The 24,524-nt window shown below is 39.8% G+C and overlaps 1 protein-coding gene across 4 annotated transcripts in view; it reads left to right on the top strand.

The window, feature by feature from the left end:
- Positions 1–24,524, top strand: part of LOC136864193 (histone-arginine methyltransferase CARMER) — a 466,045-nt gene that overhangs the window by 345,108 nt on the left and 96,413 nt on the right. The window contains exon 11 of one of the 4 annotated variants that reach the window (XM_067140870.2): positions 14,599–14,934. The exons of the other annotated variants lie outside the window; for them this stretch is intronic. Coding sequence (XP_066996971.2) covers positions 14,599–14,750 — 152 coding nt within the window. The 3' untranslated portion in view covers positions 14,751–14,934. Of the gene's footprint in view, positions 1–14,598; positions 14,935–24,524 lie in introns of those variants that run through there. 4 annotated transcript variants of the gene reach the window in all.

The raw sequence follows: 24,524 nt of genomic DNA on the forward strand, positions 1-24,524 counted from the left end.
CTCTTTATTTGTATTCTGGCCAGCCTTCCAGAAGGATATGTTACAAGCAATACCTTTGTGAAAATTCTAGAATGCCTAATACAAAGATTTTAATGTACAGAATATTCTTAATCGTTCTAGTGCCTATAACCATTCTGGAAGTTACAGTGTGTTTCACAATTATGGATTATAAATTATACAGGTAAGAATAAATTATAATACGAGGTTCGAGTCGTAAGTCATGACAACTATTTTTTTTCTCGCGAACAGGGGACAACAAGGAAAGTCCAAGATATGCATTTGGAAATATAGGGCATGTACTTATGCATAGTGCCTGAAGACAAATTCTGATTTCAGGAGATTCTCGTAGGAAAGCAAGAGAACACAGGCCATTGGTAAACATTGTTTTATTATGGTATAGACAGCAAATACACAAGACTACATACAAAGGACAGGTTTCCACTGGTTACAGACCTTCGAAATAATCACCCAAGGTTTCCACTGTGCGTTGCCAGCGGTGGCAAAGCGGCAGTTGATAATCTACCCCGTTTGAACGTCTCCGCCCACCTCGCCACTGTTCTATAGGGCGCATGCACACCCAATGCTTTCCATAGCTCTGCATGGCAGTGGCGTGCATTTCTACCCTGGAGAACTGCTATTTGAATATACAATTGTTGCTCCTGTTAGTTCACTTCCATTTTGTGACGCTCTCACTCACACACTGAACTTGGGGGCATGCTTAGACCCACACTGTTGTTTACATACACCATCTAGTGGCATCATATGCAAGTACATACCGTACATTTCCAAATGCATATCTTAGATTTTCCATTTTGTCTCCTGTTTGCAAGGAAAAAAAATAGTTGCCATGACTTATGACTAGACCTACATATTAATTTACAGGTATTTACGTTAACTTAACAGATATAAATGTCTATGCACAGCACATGTTTCATGACATAACCTCACACATAAACAATCATTCAACTACGTAAATAATAATAATAATAATAATAAATGGATGTACATCACTTCATAGCCATACATACAAGTCATAATAATAATCATCATATAATTATAATAATAATAATTAATAATAATTCAAGCTCAATACTTGTATTAGTTACCCATGGGTGAGAGAATATTGTTTTTCAAGTTATACCTGTTATCGCACTTGCGTCAATGTCTGATTTCTTCTCTGTTACTTCTTCTATTCCTGCTACCTGGATACCTTCCTCACATGTCTGTTTTCTCACATTCAGCTGGTTGCTGAAATTCTTTCAGCGGGCGAGTTGGCCATGCATTTAGAGCCGCGAAGCTGTGAGCTTGCATCCGGGAGAGAGTGGGTTCAAACTCCACTGTTAGCAGCCCTGAAGATGGTTTTCCATGGTTTCCCATTTTCACACCAGGCTGTACCTTAGTGAAGGCCACGGCCACTTTCTTCCCATTCCTAGGCCTTTCCTATCCCATCGTCGCCATAAGACCTATCTGTTTCAGTGCGACATAAACCAAATAGCAAATATATATATATTTATTATTTTCCTCTGTAGATTACCTCTTCTGGTTTTGTCACTATTGCCACTTCTTCATTCTTCACAAATCCTGTATTCACCATTTCATTCCTACATTTTCTTATCATTCCAAATAATATTTTTTCCACGCAGTTCAAATCTTCCTTTACTTCTGGGTGAATGTTTCCCAAATTTTCTTCAGTTACTACTTTTTTTTGCAAACTCTTTTTGCTTCCATGTATCATCTGGCTCTACTCTCTTCAGGTCTTTTGTGTTTTCTATTCCTCCTCTGATTTCTTCTTTTCCTTTACTTTATCTTTCACTCTATCATTCCACCATATTCTCTCTTTCCCTCTTACCTTTCCTGCTGTTCTGCCAAATTATTTCTCTGCACACCATATAAATGCACTTTTAAAATTATTCCATTCCTGTTCAACATGATCTGTCCTTTTTATCAGTTTTTGTAATTCTTTCCCAGAATCTTCCTGAACCTCCTTTTCTTTTTATCTCCAGACCCTAGTCTTTCTTTCTCTTTTTTTCTTGTAGTTTTGTGACCTTGTCTACTTTCAGCTTTGCTATCCCTGCTCTATAGTCACCCCCAAAGGCTTCCTCAGGCATAGCTCTAACATCCATAAGACCTTTCCGATGTCCTCCACTAATATGTAACCAATCACCATTGTTCTTCTGTCTCCCCATCCATATGTGGTAATCTTCCTATTTTTCTTCCTGAACCATGTGTTTCCTTTTATTAGTTGGTTCCTGTGGCAGCAGTCCATTAACGTAATCCCCTTCTTGATTCTTGTTGCTACATCCATATAACCCCAGAATATCTTCTCTTCCCAGTCTCTCTTCCCACTTGTGCATTCAGATCTCCCTTTATAATTACTTCCTTGTCTTCTGTGTATTATTCCACTTCTTCAAGGAATTGTTCTGTATTCTACTCTTTATTGGAGTATATACTTCGACAGATCTCATTTTCCTGTCTGAAATTCTATCCTTGCTGTGATCATTCTGTTATTGATATTCTTCACCTCCTTCACATATTCCATGACATCCTTTCTAATGATCATTCCTTCTCCATTTATTGCATCCTTTCTTCTGCTGTAAAGCAGCCTGCGCCCTTCCTTCGGTTTCCTTTTTCCTTCCTCATTCTCTCTATTTTGTTTCACTAAGGCCAATTATGGCTATGTCCTCTTTCAAGAACTCTTATCAGCTCTTCGGTCTTGTATGTTAGGGTTAGGATGCTGACTGTCCCAATTCAGATATATTGTGATACTGGTTGCCCATTTCTCAGAACTCCCCCAGTACCTGAAGAACTGCACGCCACCTGTAGGGCATGCCTTAGCATTTTCAGAGACCACACCGTATTAGCACTTATTTTCAGGCTGTCATTATAACGGATCCATCACTCCCAAAAGGCACGTTAGTGCTGCTGCCAGAAGTTTATGAGGCTTTTCCTAACATGGAGTACAAACACCTTCTGCAGCTGCCACTAACCTGGGGACAGATGCTGCTTGATGGTTTCCAGTGTCATTCCCTATACTGATGGGACCAACATCCCATCTAACAGAATTTATCCGCCCAAAGCTGTTGGTCTTTTTAGGGGGTCAAGTTTTTTCTTGCTGCCTGACACTCAGCTCAGGCCATACATCCACATATTTAACACACTTATTCCACCTTGTCAGTACATTTAACAGTTAATTGTCATTAACATCCGGACATGTTTCAAGAAACCTCAGTTGCTCTCTTCTTGAGTGGCATAAATTACCAAAATATTCTTGGACTTGTTACTTATAACCTCAAATCCCTAACCTTGCTTCGTTAACATTATTTTAGATAACCATAAAACTATTAACATTTTGAATAAACGTTCTAAAACTTTAACTATGTCTCCTTATGAGATCAAACATCAGATCAATTCCTGTATTCTCATTGACCTTACAAAGTCTATAAAGGAATAAAATAAAATGATAAAAATGATAAAATAATCTGTCGTAAAGTTAGAACTAACAGCTTTCTTGTCTGAACCATTCATTTACTGACTTGCAACACTAAGTGTGTCACCTTGTAAAAATGAACACCATAATTAAAATTCAAAAACAAACGCATGTAGTAAAATCATTAAAGTAGTTAGTTTTTATATAGTGTAATAAAGATGTGTTGAAAACATTAATTAATAGCAGTTCTTTCTGTCTCGAACCATCTCCTTTACTTTTCAACCTTTCTATGGATCTAAAACTGATGTGACTGCTTGTCAAATCTTGTACTGAAACTTAAACTTAAACTTAATTGATATGAATAACCATGCGAGCCAGACAACTACCATATACTGGATCAGTTGTAGCCGGAAAACAAAAACTTGTTGCGTGCAATGTCAACTTTACTCTGTTGTCTAAACCAAAACAAGTGTGAGCTTGCTTCTACACTTCTTGTTGAGTCTGCTAACGGTGAGGTGCACTCGGACTCGGTTTTGTTTTATACAAAACCAAGCTAAATGGCTGCAGTCGCTTAAGTGCGGCCAGTATCCAGTATTTGGAAGATAGTGGGTTTGAACCCCACTGTCAGCAGCCCTGAGGATGGTTTTCCGTGGTTTCCCAGCAAATGCTGGGGCTGTACCTTAATTAAGGTCACGGCCACTTTCTTCCCAGTCCTAGCCCTTTCCTGTCCCATCATCACTATCTGTGTCGGTGTGACATAAAGCCAATAGCAAAAAAAAAAAATTGTTTTATACAAAGCTGATGAAAGAGGAAGGTGGAGAGTTGATAACACATCCAGAAGAAATAAACAGATGAAGGAAGGTGTATTTTGATAAACTGCAGAATGTGAGAAATTGTAAAGAGGATATGGTAGCAATACGATGTGATTAATAAACTGTAGATGATGATATAACAATTTTAGTGGCGGAGTTAGCCGTCCGTAAAACAAAAATTGGGAAGGCACCAGGATGGATGAAATTAGTGTGGAAAGTATAAAGGCTGCTGGAACTGTTGGACAAAAACGTGCGATACTCTAGAGGAATCACACTTGTATCACAAGTGGCAAAAATACTGGAAAGGATATCAGGTAGCAGAATAAGAGGAAAGGTAGGAGGAGGGTTGCAAGAGAAACAGCATGGCTTTAAAAGTGGAAGATCTACAGAGGACCCAAACTTCAGCATGAGCAATTAATGCAAAAGAACTGGGAATGTGAAAGGATCTGGTCACAGCATTCATAGATCTATCAAAGGCAGACGATAGTGTTCCTAGGGAGAAGGTTTGGGAAACTATGGTCAAAAAACAGATGGTACACAAACTATAGAAATGGTGCAAGCAATGTACGACTGTGTCAGCAGTGTACAGACTCCATTTGGAAAGACAGAAGGAAACTGTAGAGGGGTGTGTGCTGTCACCTCTTTTTTTTTTTTTTCTTGTGGTTTTGGATGAAATTGCGAAGGTGACAAAGGAAGCATATGGGAAAAGGGAGATTAAGTTATTACTATATGCAGATGATATTGTGGTCTGGCGAACAAACAGAAAAGAGGGTACAAGAACAACTTAATGCACTGATCTAGAAAATTGGAAAGTAGGTATGAAAATCACCTCAGAGAAAAGCAAAACCATGATTATATCAAGAGGAAAAACACAAGGAAAAGGCATTGTGAAAATTGGTGGTCAAATCCTTGAAATTGTGGACAGTTTCAAATATCTGTGAATTAATGCACACCAAGCTCGATAGCTGCAGTCACTTAAGTGCGGCCAGTATCCAGTATTCGGGAGATAGTGGGTTCGAACCCCACTGTCGGCAGCCCTGAAGATGGCTCTCCGTGGTTTCCCATTTTCACACCAAGCAAATGCTGGGGCTGTACCTTAATTAAGGCCACGGCCACTTCCTTCCCACTCCTAGCCTTTTCCTGTCCCATCATCGCCATAAGACCTATCTGAATCGGTGCGACATAAAGCAACTTTAGGCATAGATATCAAGGATAATACAGATACTTGTAATAAAGCAACTTTAAAAAAAAAAGAATGAATGCAGACTACAGAACTGGATATGGAGGTTAGCAAGAGGGTGCAACAGGGCAATGCATTCTACCAGAGTGTAAAGAAACTTGTGTGGAATAAGAAAGTACCAAGGAAATATGAAGAGAAAATATACCCAGTGTATTATGCACACATATTGACTTATGCAGCTGAGTCCTTGCCATTCACAAGTAGGGAGAGAGTAGAATTCAAACCAGCAAAATGAAATACCTAAATATACTAGGAAAGGGAAGGAAAGACAGAGTGAGAAGCGAAGATGTTAGAGAGGAGGTTGGAATAGAAAACTAAATGAGAGAATCGATAGGAATAAATTAAGATGGCTTAGACATGTAAAGAGGATGGAGGAGGAAAGAATACCAAAACAGATGATGGAGATGAAATTCAAGGGAAAGAGAGTGAGTAACCTAGAAGAAGGTTGATGAATTCTGTACAGAAGAAGAAGAAACCTGGACTGGGACAAAATGTCGGAAGGGGAATGGTGGTAGGAAAGAGGACTGTTGAGAAGCAGGAGCTGGATAAGGGTTGATGGTTGAAGAGGAAGTATAGGGACACAAGTTAATTTATGGAATGAGGAAATAAGAAATTTCAGTATGAAGGTTAGTGCTGTAAAAAACAAGACTTTAATCATGATGAGAGGTAATAGATCAGCCAGGAGAATGATTCTTCTTTTTGTTTTTTAATCTCCTTTATGCTGCACCGACACAGGTAGGTCTTACGATGACAATGGGATAGGAATGGACTAGGACTTGGAATGAAGCGACCCTGGCCTTAATTAAGGTACAGCTCAGCATTTGCCTTTTGTAAAAATAGGAAACCACCGAAAACCATCTTCAGGCTTGCCAACAGTGAGGTTCGAACCCACTATCTCCTGAATGCAATCTGTTAGCTACATGACCCAAGCCTCATAGCCACTTGCTTGGTACCAGGGGAATGATAAGAATTGGAAATGAACTTCTTGAATTAGTGGAAAATGCTAAATATTTGGGCAGCATGATGTCACAGGATGTAAATTTGGATGGAGAAATTAATTTAAGAACACAGCAGTCTGCAAGTTTCTACCAGTGTGTATGTGAGAGACATTGAATGGAAGAAGGATGTGCCAATGAAGTGCAGGAAGGTTTTATAACCATTTTAGACTTATATTGACATGAAAAGCAGTCTAGACCCTGACTAAGTGAAACCAAAGTAGGATTCTAGCAGCCAAAATGAGGTTTGTGATGAGCATGCAGCAAAAGACAAGGCAAGGTAGAATACAAAATGAGCAAATAAAGGGAAGAATAGGAATTTGTAAACTTCAAGAAGAGATTAACATAGCAAAGCTGAAATGGTTTGGACACATGGTGAGAAAGTCAAGGGAGATAATTCCAAGAATATTCATGGATACAGTGACTGTGAAGAAGCCTAGGGGATGGCCTAGAATGAGATGGAGGAGCTCTGCTATGGACTGTATTGAAACTGGAGGAGTTGATAGCAATATCTTGCTAGAAGAGAAGTGGTGGAAAGATCAAGGAATTTGGAGGGCTTTGGTATACTACCCAGCCCAGACGGGATCTGGAAAAAGGAATGGAGAATGAAGAAGAAGAGGAAGAAGACATATTTTCAAGACCAAATTTCTGTTTTCGCCAGTAGTATACGTTAAGCTTCATCACATTAAATATTTGGTCTGCAGCTAAGTCACGCTGAAAAGCAAGTACACATAACTTAAATGCATAACATTTTTGAGATGTAGGCATTCACAGTGAATGATGCAAATGTAAATGGTGATGGTATATACTATGAGGGCAAGGTGTTCTCTGTTGATGACTGCGACGGAGCACCCTGCTGTGCAGAGTACAGATGCCACGTCAGGAAATCGGCAGCCTCAGAGGTGTTCCTTCAACTTCGGAAACAGGTCGGAGTCACAAGGACCCATGTCTGGTGAGTAAGGATGGTGTTCCAAGACCTCCTAATTCCACCATTGCAATAAGAGCGTGGCATTGTTAGCGACATGACAGCGTGATGGCAAGCAACATGATAGGGCTATCTTCTCGCAATAAACATGGATGTGTGTCGGTGCGACGTAAAACAAAATTGGAAAGATAAAAGAACTTGGACGTTTACGCTGAATAGCCACTCCAGAAATCGGTAATAGTAGTCACTGCTGACGGTTTGTCCCTCGGGCACTGCATGTTTAAGAATAACACTTTCGTAGTCGTATGCCACAATCAGTATAAGCTTTACCCAGCTGAGTTCCTGTGGAAATTTCTGTGGACGTGGCAAACCTGGAAGGCACCATTCATTCAATTGACGCTTTAATTCAGGCTCGTAGGTTCGTGCCCACGTCTCGTCAATGGAGACAATACATTGCAGAAATGCGTCTCCTTCATTCCGGTATCTGTCCAGTTGGATGTCGGCCAGTGTATACCGGTGTCATTTCTGTACGTCGGTGAGTTGATGTGGAACCCAATGGGACGCAATTTTCTTTGTGTTTAGATATTTCGTCAGTATGTGCCACACCTTTTAATGACTGAGGATCAACCTCTACTGATAATTCCCAGACAGTTCATTGATGTTCCCTCAGGTCAACTTCACATTATGATGTAACGAAATTGTTCCGCAGCACTGTATATACTTTATTTCTACACAGTTTGAGCACATATTTTTCTGCCATTTGTGAAGGACAGTTCACAACAGCTGGTGTACACAAAATACTTTTAACAAACATTTTGTGAACACCAACTGTGATAATTTTTAATAATTCTTTAACAGTTCTTACATCAAAGAATGCTATATTTAGTATTTAAGAATTTATGTATCTATCTGAGGATGACCCAATTAAGGGGTCGAAACTAGTATTGGTATCTTAAATATAAAATAAAATTGATTTTCAAATTTAGTATTGTTCAGGTGGAACACCCCCTCCTCTGAATTATACAGGGTGAACAATAAATGCCGAACTTGGAGGTCGGCATGCGATTCCTCGTCCCATTGCAAGACAAAAGTTTCTATAGCCAAATCAGATCTGTTGCTGTTGGAAAACAAGTCTAAAATGAGAATCTGGCAACACTGTCACAGCCTGCAGTGCATCGGAATGTAATAGAGAAACGTGCATCATCCCGCTCTACCATACCCACCATCGTAGCTCACTGAGTAGACGGCTGGGTTATCAAACCCACATGCACCCTGGAGCTACGGCTCAAATCTACGTCAGGTTGTTTTTTCTTTTGTGTGTGCGTGACGTCAGGTCCCTAGTTCCCGTCGTGTAACTGCGTTTTGTAAGCATTACATCCTGTTGTCACATGACAAGAGTCGAACACATGACAGTGTGATCCATTCAACCGAACGCATGAGTCGACTAACCACGCAAGGCACAACCATAACTGGTCCTGTCAATTGCAAAATAAAAGAGATAAGTTCTATTGGTGTGGGGACTGGGGGCATGGTTAGTTCAGCGGCTTGTTTGCACAGACTTCTGAGGTTTCAATCCTTGTTGATCCAGGTTGTCATTTTCACCTGAAAAATCATTGTTAATGCAGCCTTAACCCTTTTGCTCTCAGGCTATTTTCACCAGTCAAGCCCAAAACACTCAGGCCATTTTTCATGATTATGCATGTTAAAATGTAAAAAATTGCCATATAAAGAAATCCCCAGTTACAAAATTGAAAAAATCACAGTAGTAGATAAATAAATAAACAGTAATATTGTTTTAGGAAAAAAATTTCCCAAAATTGTTCATGGCATATTTTACTACAAAATAAATTTTGAAATTTGAAAATATATTACAAAAAATGAAAATTGGCTTTCAAATACTAAAAAAGTAATATGCTCTTTAGTGATATTGTTGTTCAGTCATTCTGAAAATAAGAGCATTTAATTCTGTATAACATGATATAATTTTGTTTTTTGTATTCTTATTTAGTCATGAGTTATAGCACCTGACGTAAAGAACTGTACATGTACCTTCCGGAGTCAGTATTTGTGTTTTGGAAAACATTCTCCTATCATCAGCACCTGTAAAACCCGAATCACTCTTCTTCTTTATCTACAGCTTTTCCCACACCTGTGGGGTCGCGGGTGCGAACTGTGTCGCACATGTGGATTTGGCTCGTGTTTTATGGCCGGATGCCCTTGCTGACGCCAACCCTATATGGGGGGGGGGGGGTGGAGGTAATCACTATCGCGTGTTTCCGTGGTAGTTTGTAGTGTAGTGTGTTGTCTGAATATGAAGAAGAAAGTGTTGGGACAAACACAAACACCCAGGGTCAGAAGAATTAATCAATGGCGATTAAAATTCTCGACCTGGCCACGAATCAAACCCAGGCCCTCTGAACCGAAGGCCTCAACGCTGATCATTCAGCCAGTGAGTAGGACTGAAATATGAATCAATATCGGCTATAAAGTCACTGTCATCATCTAAAGCATCTAAATAATCCAAAACATCGGAATTATTTAGCCTAGAACTTGGCCCAGCCATGTAAAAAATTAGGCCTTACTCGTAGCACGAAAATCTAATAACACGAAATGTTAAACTAAAATTCACTTGAGAACATTGATAAATGTAGAATATAAACAAAATATAATAAACAATAATCTATTATTAAAATGGAAACAATAAAACGAAGGAAAACACGTATTTGGAGCTTAAATGAGACTGTACTTGCAAGCAGCACACTTCAACTCGCCATGCGGTGAACATACGCGGTTTGATAACTTCAATTGTTCCAAACAGGTGAGCTTAGTGTTTCTATCTCTCGAGAAAAGTGTAAACTAAATCCAAAAGCTACTATTGATGTCTTTTCCTGACATCTGGGAGTTCATGAAGGTACTTATACAGCCATCCGAACACAAAGCCGATAGATCGGCACGCTGAGTGTTTTAAGCAATACCACTCGAGCCGATAGATCGGCTCGCTGAGCGTATAAGAGTTAAATCCTTGGCCAAAACTCACACTGAGTCAGCCTGGCTCTACTAACCTCAGTTTAGAGGTATGCTTATTTAATTGATCTTAATGGTTTATTGTAAATGTAGTTATATATAGTAAGTATATTTGGCTGTTTTGTACCTATCTAACTTTTGCAGTATTTTTGCGGAAGCACAGTTTGTACAAACAATTAATGAAAAAATACAAGCTATACTGAAAAGGAAAATATATCTTGTCAAACTCCTGGAGGAATTGGGTATGAGGTTGAATTCATTTTACATCCTATAAAATTATACAGGATATATCACCTGTGTAGAACTGGATACGCAAGTTATAGTAAAACACAGTCGATGATTACCATGGGAGTACTCACTTAATGTAAATATATGTACAGAGAAGAGGAATTACTTTTAGACAAGTACTCTCCAGTTGAATAGAAACAATATCCTGTTGCACCCTGCCCTGTCCTATGCCTTGGCCTAGCCCAGCAGAGAAGCTACATGCTTCATCCGTTAATAAAAGTTGGCAAAATCTATCTAAAAATTGAACTTAAATCAAAATGAGGATAGGAGCAAGCTTACATGTACTAGTAATGAGAAATCATTGAATTAAGTGGGTTGAACCAATTTAGTGCTTAAAGCGCATGATAAATAAGATAACAGCAATTATGACATGATTTACAAAATTTACAGAGATAAATATCTCGACATCACACATGTGCATCAAAGAAAACAGGTCATGAACCCCGGACAAAAATTTCCGTAAGTGTAGAGTATCGTAGGTGACTACATGATTCGCAGACATAATCAGATGAACATATCTAAAATATGGCATACAGTCAACGAGTTATCTATAGTTTACTTTGACACACAATAAAAGACTCACGTTTCACCCAAATATTTACACGGTAAATCCAAACTATTACTATTAACTAGTTGGTAATACACCCACAAACATACAATCTTGGAAACTGACGGACTAACCCCAAAAAAAACACAGATGCTAGATCTTGGGACCGCCGGAGTGCAGTTGAATTAGTCAGAACTTATGACCCGTTACAGCACGTCCTGCGAGACCTTTAAGCAATGTTGTGTACAACATAAAGACAACACACACACACAAGAAAATATATACACAAGCACAAACACAATGTTAGGGACACCTCCTGAAATTTAAAGATTGATGGCAACGCTTACCAGCTGTTCGAAGAATATAATGAGCAACGAGAATGAAAACAAACTTTCACTTACAGGCGAGACCGACCGAGTTTTGCCTCCTGCCAGTTAACAGGATTCTACAAACATGTGCAGGGATTATGTGGGTTATTGACACTGTCCTGCTTGCTTGACACAATACATTTGCCCTCGCGGCTCTCTAAGATACGTTTCCCTGCACTGAGGCACAGAAACAAAACACAACTTAGCATTCTTTGCTATTCATAAACTGTGTCAATAATAAGGCCATTCATAGGCATACAACACTCAGTATTCCACGCTAATACACACATCAGCACTCGTGGCTATTCACATCAAAGGTGCGCAGGTTCATATCCTGGCTAAATACACCGCCTCTCAAAGTTACTGTCGTCTCTCGACTAGATCCCAATTATTTCAGCAATATATCCGATCCCATAGGCTCAATCTGGCCTCAGTATCCCCTTATGAAATCTCATAAATCCCTCCTCATATCATCTGATATTATTAGGCCTTAACTGCAGTTTGGTCCATTGTAGGTTCAATTGAAATGAAACTCGCTCACAGCGGTGTAAAAATTTAATTTCAATGCTGGTCTGGCTTTGAGCTGAAAAATAAACATATCTATGCACATCCTAGGCTTAACTAGCGGTTAATCTGCCCTGTATTCCCCTACAAGCACTTGAGGTAATTTACCTCGTGATTTATTAATGACAGTTACAAGATTACTTTGCATCACACCAAACAGTTGTTCCCAACAAACATAAAGCAAAGCTATAACATTGAGCTAACATACTCTCATTCCTTCTATCCAAATCTATAATACACACCTGTCACGTCAGCCCAAGATTAAATTACGTTAAATAAAATTGAAACATGTAAATGCTTACAGCAAATAGTTCACAAGCTTATATACAAGATTAATTACAAATGAAATCAAACAGGGCATTGCATGTCTTTATTGCGTATCATGCATAAAATTATAGATTACTCATCTGATTGATGTTCGTCATCGCCTTCAGCCCTCCAGCCGGAACACGTAGTAGCTTAAGCCATAATGTTGGCTTGGTCCTCCAGTCTAAGACACCTCTGCTCGAACTCCGGGACAGGTTCATGCGTTGCCATCGTGCTTGTTGCTTGAGCTATATTCTGGAACTATCAGCTGCAGAAGGACACTCCTTCGATTATTAGCCTCTTAATCTCCGCACGGTGTTGCGATTTAGGAGAGACCAATTAGCAAGTCTCACCCCCTTTAATTTAGTCCGTTAAAGGCAGCACCTAATTAAGGTTGAATGACCAATCACAGACAAGTTCATGAGGCTTATGGTCACCGCGACGTGCACTCATATACACTTGAACTCGATTTCTCTATAATAACTGAATTTCACTGTCTAAGCTCGGCGGAGCTAATTATATCAGAGTAAACTGTTTATAATCATGTTCACTGTGCGTGAGAGTTAGTTACATTATGCATCAGATAGAAATTCACTCAGTTCTACCAGTGAGATGAAAGTATGCGTTCACAAAGTTAAAGCAAGCGTTACGGGCGTCACACTCTCGATCACAGACGAACAGCACTTGACAAAATAATCAGAATGAATGAAAGCAAGCTCTACGTCTGCCGGTGTTTTATAAGGGTCGGCTTGGACGGTTAGGGCCGGGAACTCCCCTTGGTGACGTCAGTCTTCCTTTGTGTGATGGCGATTGGCCGGCAACAGCTTTCGCATTTAAACATATAAATGTCAGATTGATTAGGATCCCTTCGTAATGGTATTATAACCTCTTCATAAATTAATTTGACACATGAAATCAATCGCATACACCTACAACAGTCTCGTATGATTAAAATACCAATAACATCTGACGATCTGCCTAGCCTGGATCTCTCGTATTCAGCTGCGTGGGGTTGGCACACACACCTCCACGTGACAATTTCAAATTTCTCTGTTTCATTCAGAAATCAGCGGTCTCTGTCTTGCTGGCTTGTTGAAATAATTTTGAAGTAAACGGTCGCTCGCAGCCGGGGCTTTCATGAGTAATTCAACGGGCGGATACTGGTTCGAGGGGTGGGTAACACCTCCTAAAATAGGGAGTCCAGCATCCAACCAGCACTGTATTTGAAATATGTACATTGAATAAATGTTGAATAAATGCTGTCAAATTACTGTATCATAGAACATTATGATGATTACTGGACCGTGAACATGTGATATGGTTCACTATCAAGAATGCCTTCAATTTTGATCATAGGGCCGATGACCTTAGGTGTTAGGCCCCTTTAAACAACAAGCATCTTCATCATCAATTTTGATCATTTCCCATTTTTCACACCAGGCAAAGGCCTTGGCCGTTTCCTTCCCACTCATAGGCCTTCCCTATCCCATCATCGCTGTAAGACCTATCTGCCTCGGTGTGATGTAAGGCAAATTGAAAAAGACAAAACAAATCTGATCGTAATAGTTTTCAACTACTACTAGATTTTAGGGTTGAAGAAAGTTAATTATGGCAAAAGTGATAGCTGAACAACTTCATCACCTGCTTCTCACTAAGGTGGTTATGATTGGAATCTCATTCAATGCTATTGAAATATTCCAAACAAACAGGTACACTGTTAACCTCATGGTTTTTGTCTTAAGATCAGCAGTTGTATAAACTTTAAGGTTTACTTTTTTTTTTAATTTATAGTACAGTTTTTTTTTTTGGTATGTGGAAAATTAATTGGTGAATGCGCAGTAAACTTTCTCTATTAGTTATATATTTCCTCATCTGCAGATACTAAATGTGCTTATTTTCAGGTTGAGACCCTTGTGTCCCTTAAAATTATCTTTAATTTTGGGTGATCTGTAAAATTTTACCTGTAGATTTTACATGTGGTTCCCCATTCCTGCAGTAAAATGAATACACTTGCATATGATGACTTATTATGGATATTATTTACTATTACCAATCATGTAAGAAAATATCTGATGTTGACTCGTTATTTTATGGGATGGAAGTGTATCCACCATCTCCACCTCCACCAAGTGTAGATCGTGAGAAGAGCGCTAAAAGGTCCATCTCTCTTGAAGAGAGCAAGAAAGTGAAGTGTTTAAATCGTGAAGAGAAAAAGGGACTCAAGAACTCTAACAAACAAAATTTTAATTCGTAAAATGTTATAATTGTGCTCGTCATGTGCAATGTTCTTGTTCCTAATAATTGTCTTTCATGTTGAATGAGCTATTGTCTGTTAAGTTGAAGAGAGTACTCAAGTGTGTTACCACACAAGGTATTATTTTTGACAAATTGTCTCTACATTCACATTGCTGTCTCATATACTGTATTTCTTCTAGTTATCTAGTGCAATATATTCTAAGAACCACTTTTAGTATGGCTCTTAATTCATCCCGTCTACCAAATTTTGTCCCTCTCTGAACACTTTTGGTGTTGGTTAGGTTAATTCATTAGTAGAGCCCGGAAGTTAGGCAAAATGCCTTTTTTTAAATCTAGGTGAATATATCGAAGTGTAACATAGGGTCAAACATGTTTTCGTATGTTTGGGAACGGTAGGACCCATTATTATTTTGCCTTTTTTTGCCTGTTTTAGCTTCTGGTAGGCTATTTGTTAGCCTAATGGCTTTTTTTGCCTTGTTTTTTAAGTTGTGGATATTTTCTGCTGTTATTTATGTATTAAAATTAATCATTGGAAAGATAAAATATAATTCCAATGTACTGTATTAATAATGAAGAAAAATATATTTTAGCTTAATAGATAAAAAATAACATTTACATAAATGATGAGGTTTGCCAGGTCACTTGCTATATAAAATTAAGTGCTGGTGGTGATTATTGTTTTGAGGGTAAGAATAGCTTGGTAACCATCCTCTGATAACACTAGTCAGAAGGAAAATGGAAGAGGCTCGATACTTTGAAAAATGAAGGTATCGGCAAAAGAAAGGGAAGGACAATGAAGAGCGCTAAAATGGAAGATTCCCTAGGCTTCGCAAATCTAATACCGTCGGGTCAGAAAAGAACAAGAAATGACCAAGGGAGGTCAGACAGGAAAGGTAAGAGCAAGAAACCTGACACCAGCAAGTGGAAGCAAAGCCAGACTCAGCTAGAGGCACCATGGTCGCCAACCCACACTCCCAAGTTGAGGGGCCCCTTTTAGTCACCTCCTCTTATGACAGACAGGGGATACCACTGACATTACACTATCGTCACCACCCACAGCTGGATGTAAGATTTAGTACTAAAATGTGAGGCAGATGTGTGTTACACAGCTTACATTAAAGTATCTTTATTATTTTAGTGCCCAATTTTTGTCATTATAAATGCCTGTTTTAATTATTTTACTGCCTATTTCCTAATGTTAAGTGCTTATTTGCCTGCCTATTTTAGCAAAATTAAATGCCTGAACTTCTGGGCTCTGTTCATTAGTAATATGGGCTATATAAAATTTGTGACTGAAATTAAGCTTTTGCTCATTCTACAGCTATGAAATTTAGTAGTGTTATGAGTACGTTGAAGGGACTGCCTGGCAGAAGCACTAACGGTGTACTCGGCTTCTCCGGAAAGACTTGGGTTTGATTCCCTGTTAGAAAGTTTTTAAAAACTTAAAATAAGATTTCCACTTCCAGAGATTCACATGGACCTGAAATTCACTCCTCCTGCATAAAAAATGAGAAGCAGGTTAATTCCTGGGGGCAAAGGTGGCAGGGCATAGAGCTAACCTACCAAGTGCTGAGGTTACGGATAGTGGAAGCCTTTACCTGCCACCCCTCCAAGGTCCTTCATGGCTTCTACAGACATGACATTGCTTTGCTCTGTGCGTGTCAAGAGTTTCAGAGTTTAAGAAAGATAATCATAGTTTGGACATTATGAGAAATTATTCTGATTGAAAAATTGTGGTTTATTGTGCTCTAGGCTAGAAATAAAACTGTTGAACTTAGTTTGGTGCCTATAATAATAATAATAATAATAATAATAATAATAATAATAATAATAGTGGTTGGCCTCTGAAGAGGCCTGGGGCAGGTCTTTCGAGTTGACGCGGTATAGGTGACCTGCCCATCTATGAGAATTGGGCTCTACCTATGATGAATTCTAATGAGACACACGTAGTCTCCATGCCGGGAATTGAACCTGGGACCCTCTGGACCAAAGGACAGCATTCCAGCCATTTGGCCATGAATCCGGCCGGATGAGTTTGGGGCCTAGCAGCATCTAATTTAGTACAGTTTTGTCAAGAGTCATTGAAAATATATTATTTCAAAGAGTTTCACCAGATTATCATTCATTATTGGAATAATCTTCATGATGATGATGATGATGATGATTATTATTATTATTATTATTATTATTATTATTATTATTATTATTATTATTATTATTATTATTATTAAGAATAAAACACTGACTGTTCTATGGGAATAATTTAATCCGGGATGACCCGATCAGGGCACATATGCACACACATGCACAGTTATACTCAACTGTGAATTACAAGACTTCTTTAATTAAAGCATGTCTTCAGCTCACTGTTATTTACCTGGAATGGGTGATCCTTCCATAATCTTGATTGACGTGTCTCACACCTCACTTGACTTCGCATGCAACAGTCACTGCACTAGCAGCTTCATGTAGACAGGTTCGAACACAGGTCTGCTGACTTACAACTCATGTTTACTGTTCACTTTGCTGGACTCCAATTGGTACAATCAACTCATAAGGCTTCTGCACACGCTGAACTACTTAAGACATATTACTTGACAAGACAAGTAAACAGCACAAACTCCACTACTACTCAACACTCCACCGCGACAACTTCTCCAACACAACAACACACTCTCAACACTGCCACTTGTTCGCAGTGACCCTTCTTTTATATACCTGCTGATAGCTTCTAGTATCTTCGGGGTGTGTCCAGAGTAGGAACGTTATAGTTTTGCCTTCCAGAAAATCCATATAGACACCAGACCAAAAGTACAGTGCAGTCAGAGGCTTTCACATGCCCTCAGGCTGGCTGGGAGCTCGTTGGCCTGACTCACTCATCCCTTGTAGGAAATACTAGAGGGGGAGGTTGGTTGCTTCCAGAGGGTTGGCAGTCGCATGAGTACATAATATTGCCCCCCTTTGAGAGCTGATCGTCCCGATCAGTCATCCTCTTCAGCTTGTCCTCAGTAGGGCACAAATCAGTACCAATGCACCCCCTTCGCCTTGCATCGTTGACTCTCTTGTATGCAATAAATAACGTCATTTATTATCTTCAGAAAGTGTTAAGGGCCTTCCCACTCCTGGAACTTGGGAGACATGTGTCTCTTCCTTACGGGGTTATACAGCCACACTAGGTCGTTGTCATGATACCCGGTAGCATCTACCCATTGGTCTTATTGTGTGCCTTCGTTCACAAAGTTTAAACAAGGAGTGATTTTAATACCACCTATTCAATACAATTTATTCCACTATTGTGTGGTTAAATACACAGTATCAACAGTTGTAAATGTTCATCAATACATTTTATGTAAATTGTTAAGATTCCTTAGACCAGTGTACGTTTTAAGATTGAATGAGGCTGATGATGTCCAATAAATAGTGGGCGAAACATGTACCTTTAAAATTCTGGTAATTTCTATGCGTATTTAACCACACAATAGTGGAATAAATTGTATTGAATAGGTGGTGTTAAAATTACTCCTTGTTTAAACTTTGTGATTAGCTATTTTTCAATACGGAATAATGACGAGAATAATGGTTTGTAATGCCTTCACTCAGTCGCTTTCTATCATGTAGCTCTCTCAGAGAGCGACATGTACATTCTTAAGTTTCCTTGTCAGATTCCACCAGTTGTGGTTAGTTGAGCAGGATGGTCCTCAGGTCAGCCAAACGCTAAATCCACTGGGAGGCACAGTTCTGTTTCAGACAATGTCCTTGCTGGTATAGATCCTGTGGCCTCATGCACTGCAGACTGTTATGCCATGAGGAATAGGGCAAGATGACTATCCCAGTCCTCTGCATTTTTATCCAGGCATCACAGCTCCAGTTTTCCTCAAACTCCACGGTGGTTCTTCAGCGGGAACATCATGTTCACCCTCCCTCTTGGAGTAAAACTTGCAGACTTCTGGACAAAATCTACAGGATAGACTGTCTCCCTGCAGAATATGCTTTACCTCATTGTGACCCTCCTCGATCCCTTTCTGTTTGTAAGCCATCTTCTTCTGATAGTCCATCTTAACCGCCGGCATCTTCTGGCCTTCTCCCATCATCATCATCATCATCATCATCACCATCGTCATCTGGCCTTCATCCATATTCTTCTGGTGTTCTTACATCTTCTTCTGGCTTTCTTCCATCTTCTCCATCATCTTCTGACCTATCCTTTTTATCATCAGGCTTTCTTCCATCTTTTTCTCCATCATTTTCTGACCTATCTCCTTTATCATCATCTTCTGGCTTTCTTCCATCTCTTCTCCATCATCTGGTTTTCTTCCTTCTTTATCATCATCTTCTGGCTTTCATCTTCATCATCATCTTCTGTCCTATCATCTCCTTCAACCTCCCGAAGTGTGCATTTAACTGAGCACGGTGGGGCTTACTGTAGTCACGTCCTAGTTCGTGAACCATGGGCAACGGCTGAGTGGCCTAGTAAGTGGTCCTGAGAGTCAGGTTACCAGTTGCTATAGAATGGGAGTGGGCATCTCAGACATATTCTGAGTCATGGCCCTCCTTGTGCTCAGGTGGCTAGGACTATAAAATTCACCGGTGGTCCATAACCCGTTAGAGGAGAGATCCTCACTTGACTAGGTGTAAGTAGGGTAGCATCCTGCTTCATGAATTTACCTCGGACCTATGGGAGTAACGGAGTCCCACTCCCATTTGACAGGCGAGGGACTCCTTGGAAACAACTTGGCGAACGAAATGGAATTTGATGCGGAGCTATCAATATTAATGGGGCTTATGGAAGAAAGAAACTGGCTGAGTCAGCAAAGAGGATGCATCTGAATGTGCTAGGAGTAAGTGATATTCGGGTAAGGGGATATAACGAGGAAGAGATAGGAGATTATAAAGTGTACTTGATGGGTGTTAGAAAGGAAAGGGCAGAGTCTATGTTAGGGCTCTTTATTAGGAATACTATTGCACGCAACATAGTTTATTTTAGGCACGTAAATGAGCGAATGATGTGGGTATATTTGTCAGTTGGAGGAATTAGGACTAGAATTGTCTCCGTGTATTCCCCATGTGAGGGTGCAGATGAGGATGAAGTTGACAAGTTTTACGAAGCAATGAGTGACATCGTGGTCAGGGTCAACAGCAAGGATAGAATAGTCAATGCGAGAGTTGGGAATAGAACTGAAGGATACGGAAGGGTGATTGGGAAATGTGGGGAAGATATGGAAGCTAATGGGAATGGGAAGCGTTTGCTGGACTTCTGTGTTAGTATGGGTTTAGCAGTTACGAATACATTCTTCAAACATAAGGCTATTCACCGCTACACATGGGAGGCTAGAGGTACCAGATCCATAATAGACTATATCTTAACCGACTTCAAATTCAGGAAATTTGTTAGGAATGTACAAGTTTTCCAGGGATTTTTCGATGATACAGACCACTATCTGATCTGTAGTGAACTAAGTATCTCTAGGCAAATGAACAAGGGTAGAAAATCTCCAGGATGAGGAAATTAGACGGAAGTACATGGATATGATTAGTGAAAAATTTTGAACAGTGGACAGCAAGCAGGTTCAGGATATAGAAAGTGAATGGGTGGTATACAGAGATGCTGTAGTAGGAACAGCAAGGGAATGCCTAGGAACAACTGTGTGTAAAGATGGGAAAAGGCGAACATCTTGGTGGAATGATGAAGTGAGAGCAGCTTGTAAACGTAAAAAGAAGGCTTATCAGAAATGGCTCCAAACAAGGGCCGAGGCAGACAGGGATTTGTACGTAGATGAAAGAAACAGAGCGAAACAAATAGTTGTTGAATCCAAAACAAGTCTTGGGAAGATTTTCATAATAACCTGGAAAAGCTATGTCAAGCAGCAGGGAAACCTTTCTGGACAGTAATAAAGAATCTTAGGAAGGGAGGGGAAAAGGAAATGAACAGTGTTTTGAGTAATTCAGGTGAACTCATAAGAGATCCCAGGGAATCACTGGAGAGGTGGAGGGAATATTTTGAACATCTTCTCAATGTAAAAGGAAATCATCCAGGTGGTGTTGCGAATAGCCAAGCTCATTGGGAGGAGGAAAATGATGTTGGTGAAATTACGCTTGAGGAAGTGGAAACGATGGTAAATAAACTCCATTGTCGTAAAGCAGCAGGAATAGATGACATTAGACCTGAAATGGTGAGGTATAGTGGGAAGGCAGGGATGAAATGGCTTCATAGAGTAGTAAAATTAGCATGGAGTGTGGGTACGGTACCTTCAGATTGGACTAAGGCAGTAATTGCACCTATCTATAAGCAAGGGAACAGGAAGGATGGCAACAACTATCGAGGTATCTCATTGATTAGTATACCAGGCAAAGTATTCACTGGCATCTTGGAAGGGAGGATGCGATCAGTCGTTGAGAGGAAGTTGGATGAAAACCAGTGTAGTTTCAGACCACAGAGAGGCTGTCAGGATCAGATTTTCAGTATGCGCCAGGTAATTGAAAAATGCTATGAGAGGAATAGGCAGTTGTGTTTATGTTTCGTAGATCTAGAGAAAGCATATGACAGGGTACCGAGGGAAAAGATGTTCGCCATACTGGGGGACTATGGAATTAAAGGTAGATTATTAAAATCAGTCAAAGGCATTTATGTTGACAATTGGGCTTCAGTGAGAATTGATGGTAGAATGAGTTCTTGGTTCAGGGTACTTAGAGGGGTTAGACAAGGCTGCAATCTTTCACCTCTGCTGTTCGTAGTTTACATGGATCATCTGCTGAAAGGTATAAAATGGCAGGGAGGGATTCAGTTAGGTGGAAATGTAGTAAGCAGTCTGGCCTATGCTGACGACTTAGTCTTAATGGCAGATTGTGCCGAAAGCCCGCAGTCTAATATCTTGGAACTTGAAAAGAGGTGCAATAGTATGGTATGAAAATTAGCCTCTCGAAGACTAAATTGATGTCAGTAGGTAAGAAATGCAACAGAATTGAATGTCAGATTGGTGATACAAACCTAGAACAGGTCGATAATTTGAAGTATTTAGGTTGTGTGTTCTCCCAGGATGGTAATATAGTAAGTGAGATTGAATCAAGGTGTCGTAAAGCTAATGCAGTGAGCTCGCAGTTGCGATCAACAGTATTCTGTAAGAAGGAAGTCAGCTCCCAGACGAAACTATCTTTACATCGGTCTGTTTTCGGACCAACTTTGCATTATGGGAGCGAAAGCTGGGTGGACTCAGGATATCTTATTCATAAGTTAGAAGTAACAGACATGAAAATAGCAAGAATGATTGCTGGTGCAAACAGTTGGGAACAATGGCAGGAGGGTACTCGGAATTAGGAGATAAAGGAGAAATGAACTCGTTGGATGAAGCTGTACCCATAAACCGGCTTCGGTGGTGGGGTCATGTGAGGCGAATGGAGGAGGATAGGTTACCTAGGAGAATAAAGGACTCTGTTATGGAGGTAAGAGAAGTAGAGGTAGACCAAGACGATGGTGGTTACACTCGGTTTCTAACGATTTAAAGATAAGAGGTATAGAACTAAATGAGGCCACAACACTATTTGCAAATCGAGGATTGTGGCGACGTTTAGTAAATTCACATAGGCTTCTAGACTGAACGCTGAAAGGCATAACAGTTTATAATGATAATGTATGTATGTATGTATGTCCATTTTCGTGTGACTTCTGGTATCCGTCTCCATGCAGTAATTTACTGCAAGGGGAAAGCTAAAGATTTATATGTGCACTCATTATTCACAGATGTTTTTGAATACTCCCGATGGTGGTCGAAACTGCAGTTTCTAGTCAGCTGATTCACGCCGATTACAATGATGTTTCACGCAAAGGATCTGTTTCGACTTCTGATACCACTTTTGCTGTAAATAAAACACTGGCTGTTTTATTGGACTAAATTAATCTAGACTGACTCAATCAGTGTATAAATATACTCTCTCTCTCTATCTCTCTCTCTTACATTTGACAATGAATGACAAGTGGCTATTTATAAAAGTCGCCTGTTTTTACAGCGGATCTCCTACTCGCTGGTATTTACCTGGAACAGGCTGTCTTTCCATAATCTTTAATGACAGATCTCATATTTCACTTTGCATTGCACGCTGTAGTCACTGTACTCAGCAGCTCCATACGGACAGGTTCCAATAAAGGTTTGTTCACTATCACACCACACAATTACTGCTCACTTGGCTTGACTCCAGACAAGGCCAATAACTGGCACAATCAACACACGTAACTGCTTCACTCACTGAACTGAGTAACACATATCACTGCACAAGACAAGAACCTGGCACCAACTCTAGGTAAAAATATAGAAACTGTTACTCAAGGATGGCCTGCCTGGCCATCAGATGATACAGATGTTGATTCCCATAGGGAACTTAAAATATTTGTCCTGAATTAGTAAATTTATAATATCAATATAATGGTCCGTTATTCGACATTATAAATTTTCCAGCTAACTCATTCTTGAATTTTTGGAAATGAGACATAGCTCTCATAGTGCATTGTCACTGCTGGTGGCTTCAAGTAGCCTATGCAGTGGCCTCCACGGTATGCACTAGCCTTGCGTCTTGGGAGGTGTGCTAAGTCCCAACTGACGAGCCCAACTTAGCACACGAGGGCGAAACGCAGGCAACCAAGACACAGACACAATCACTCTAGTTGGTGCTCTCTCTGTTCTCGCTGTTTGGTCACTCAATATTCATTCAGACATTTACAAGCCAAAATATTAACATTACAGCCACTACTGTAACTGTCACTTGGACCCTGTGGCAATTCACGATAAAGCTCCACAGTTATCTTTTAGCGAGCACACACTTCACCATTAAAGCGTGCACATGCAGTATTTCAATCGCACACAGAGCAATCTTCGATTTACTGTTCCCTCGTCGCTCAGTTACATTGTTCCGTCTTCGCCATCATTTCACAGACAGCTCTCCTTTGACACACTGATCCAATCGCAGTGCTTCTCAGCACTCTCACTCACTGAACTGTCTCAGACGCTGGCAGAACTGGACTCATACTGAACCGTCTTGCGCTCGTTGGTCTGCTCTTTTATAGAGAGGCTGGCGTTTCAAGATCCTTTGGACAAGGAGAAGCCACTGGAAATCTTTGGAGATGGAAAACTCTGGGTTCATTTTTCTAGTGGTTTCCACCTGGGCCTCACACGGTCACAGAGTGGATGAAGACGGACCGGCCTTGCACTTGAGGCTCGTCCATGAGTGGTATAGTTGGAGCAAGTGGGCAGCCCTTTAGATGACGTCGCTGCTCCACCCATCGTAGCACAGTGGGATGGCGGGTGCTATTGCCATTGCATTATTATTATTATTATTATTATTATTATTATTATTATTATTATTATTATTATTATTATTATTATTATTATTATTCAGAAATTCACTGTAAACATTCTAAGTATGAAGCATAGAAGATCTAGCCAGCTGTTGTCTCTATTTGACAGTTCCACTTATGAAAAATTATGCTCCATTCTACAACAAGTAATTGAGTGAAGAATCGTATTTCTGGAAACTGTTATCTACTCTCTATTTGCAAAATGATGTATAGAATAGACTGTGGCCTTATTTTTTTTTTAAGAACGAAAGTCACTTGTGTGTATTGGTAATAATCTAAAATAATATAATATGGAACCCCAGTTTTACACAATTAATGGTACCAGTAAAAAAATATATATAAATACTAGAGTAGTGTAATGGCAGAGAAATGTTGGAAGTACTAAAGTCACTGAAAGTTGTTAAGCTGATCTATCTCAATAGGAGAAAA

Source organism: Anabrus simplex, chromosome 2 (assembly GCF_040414725.1).
Source record: "Anabrus simplex isolate iqAnaSimp1 chromosome 2, ASM4041472v1, whole genome shotgun sequence".
Taxonomy (NCBI): Eukaryota; Metazoa; Arthropoda; class Insecta; order Orthoptera; family Tettigoniidae; genus Anabrus; species Anabrus simplex.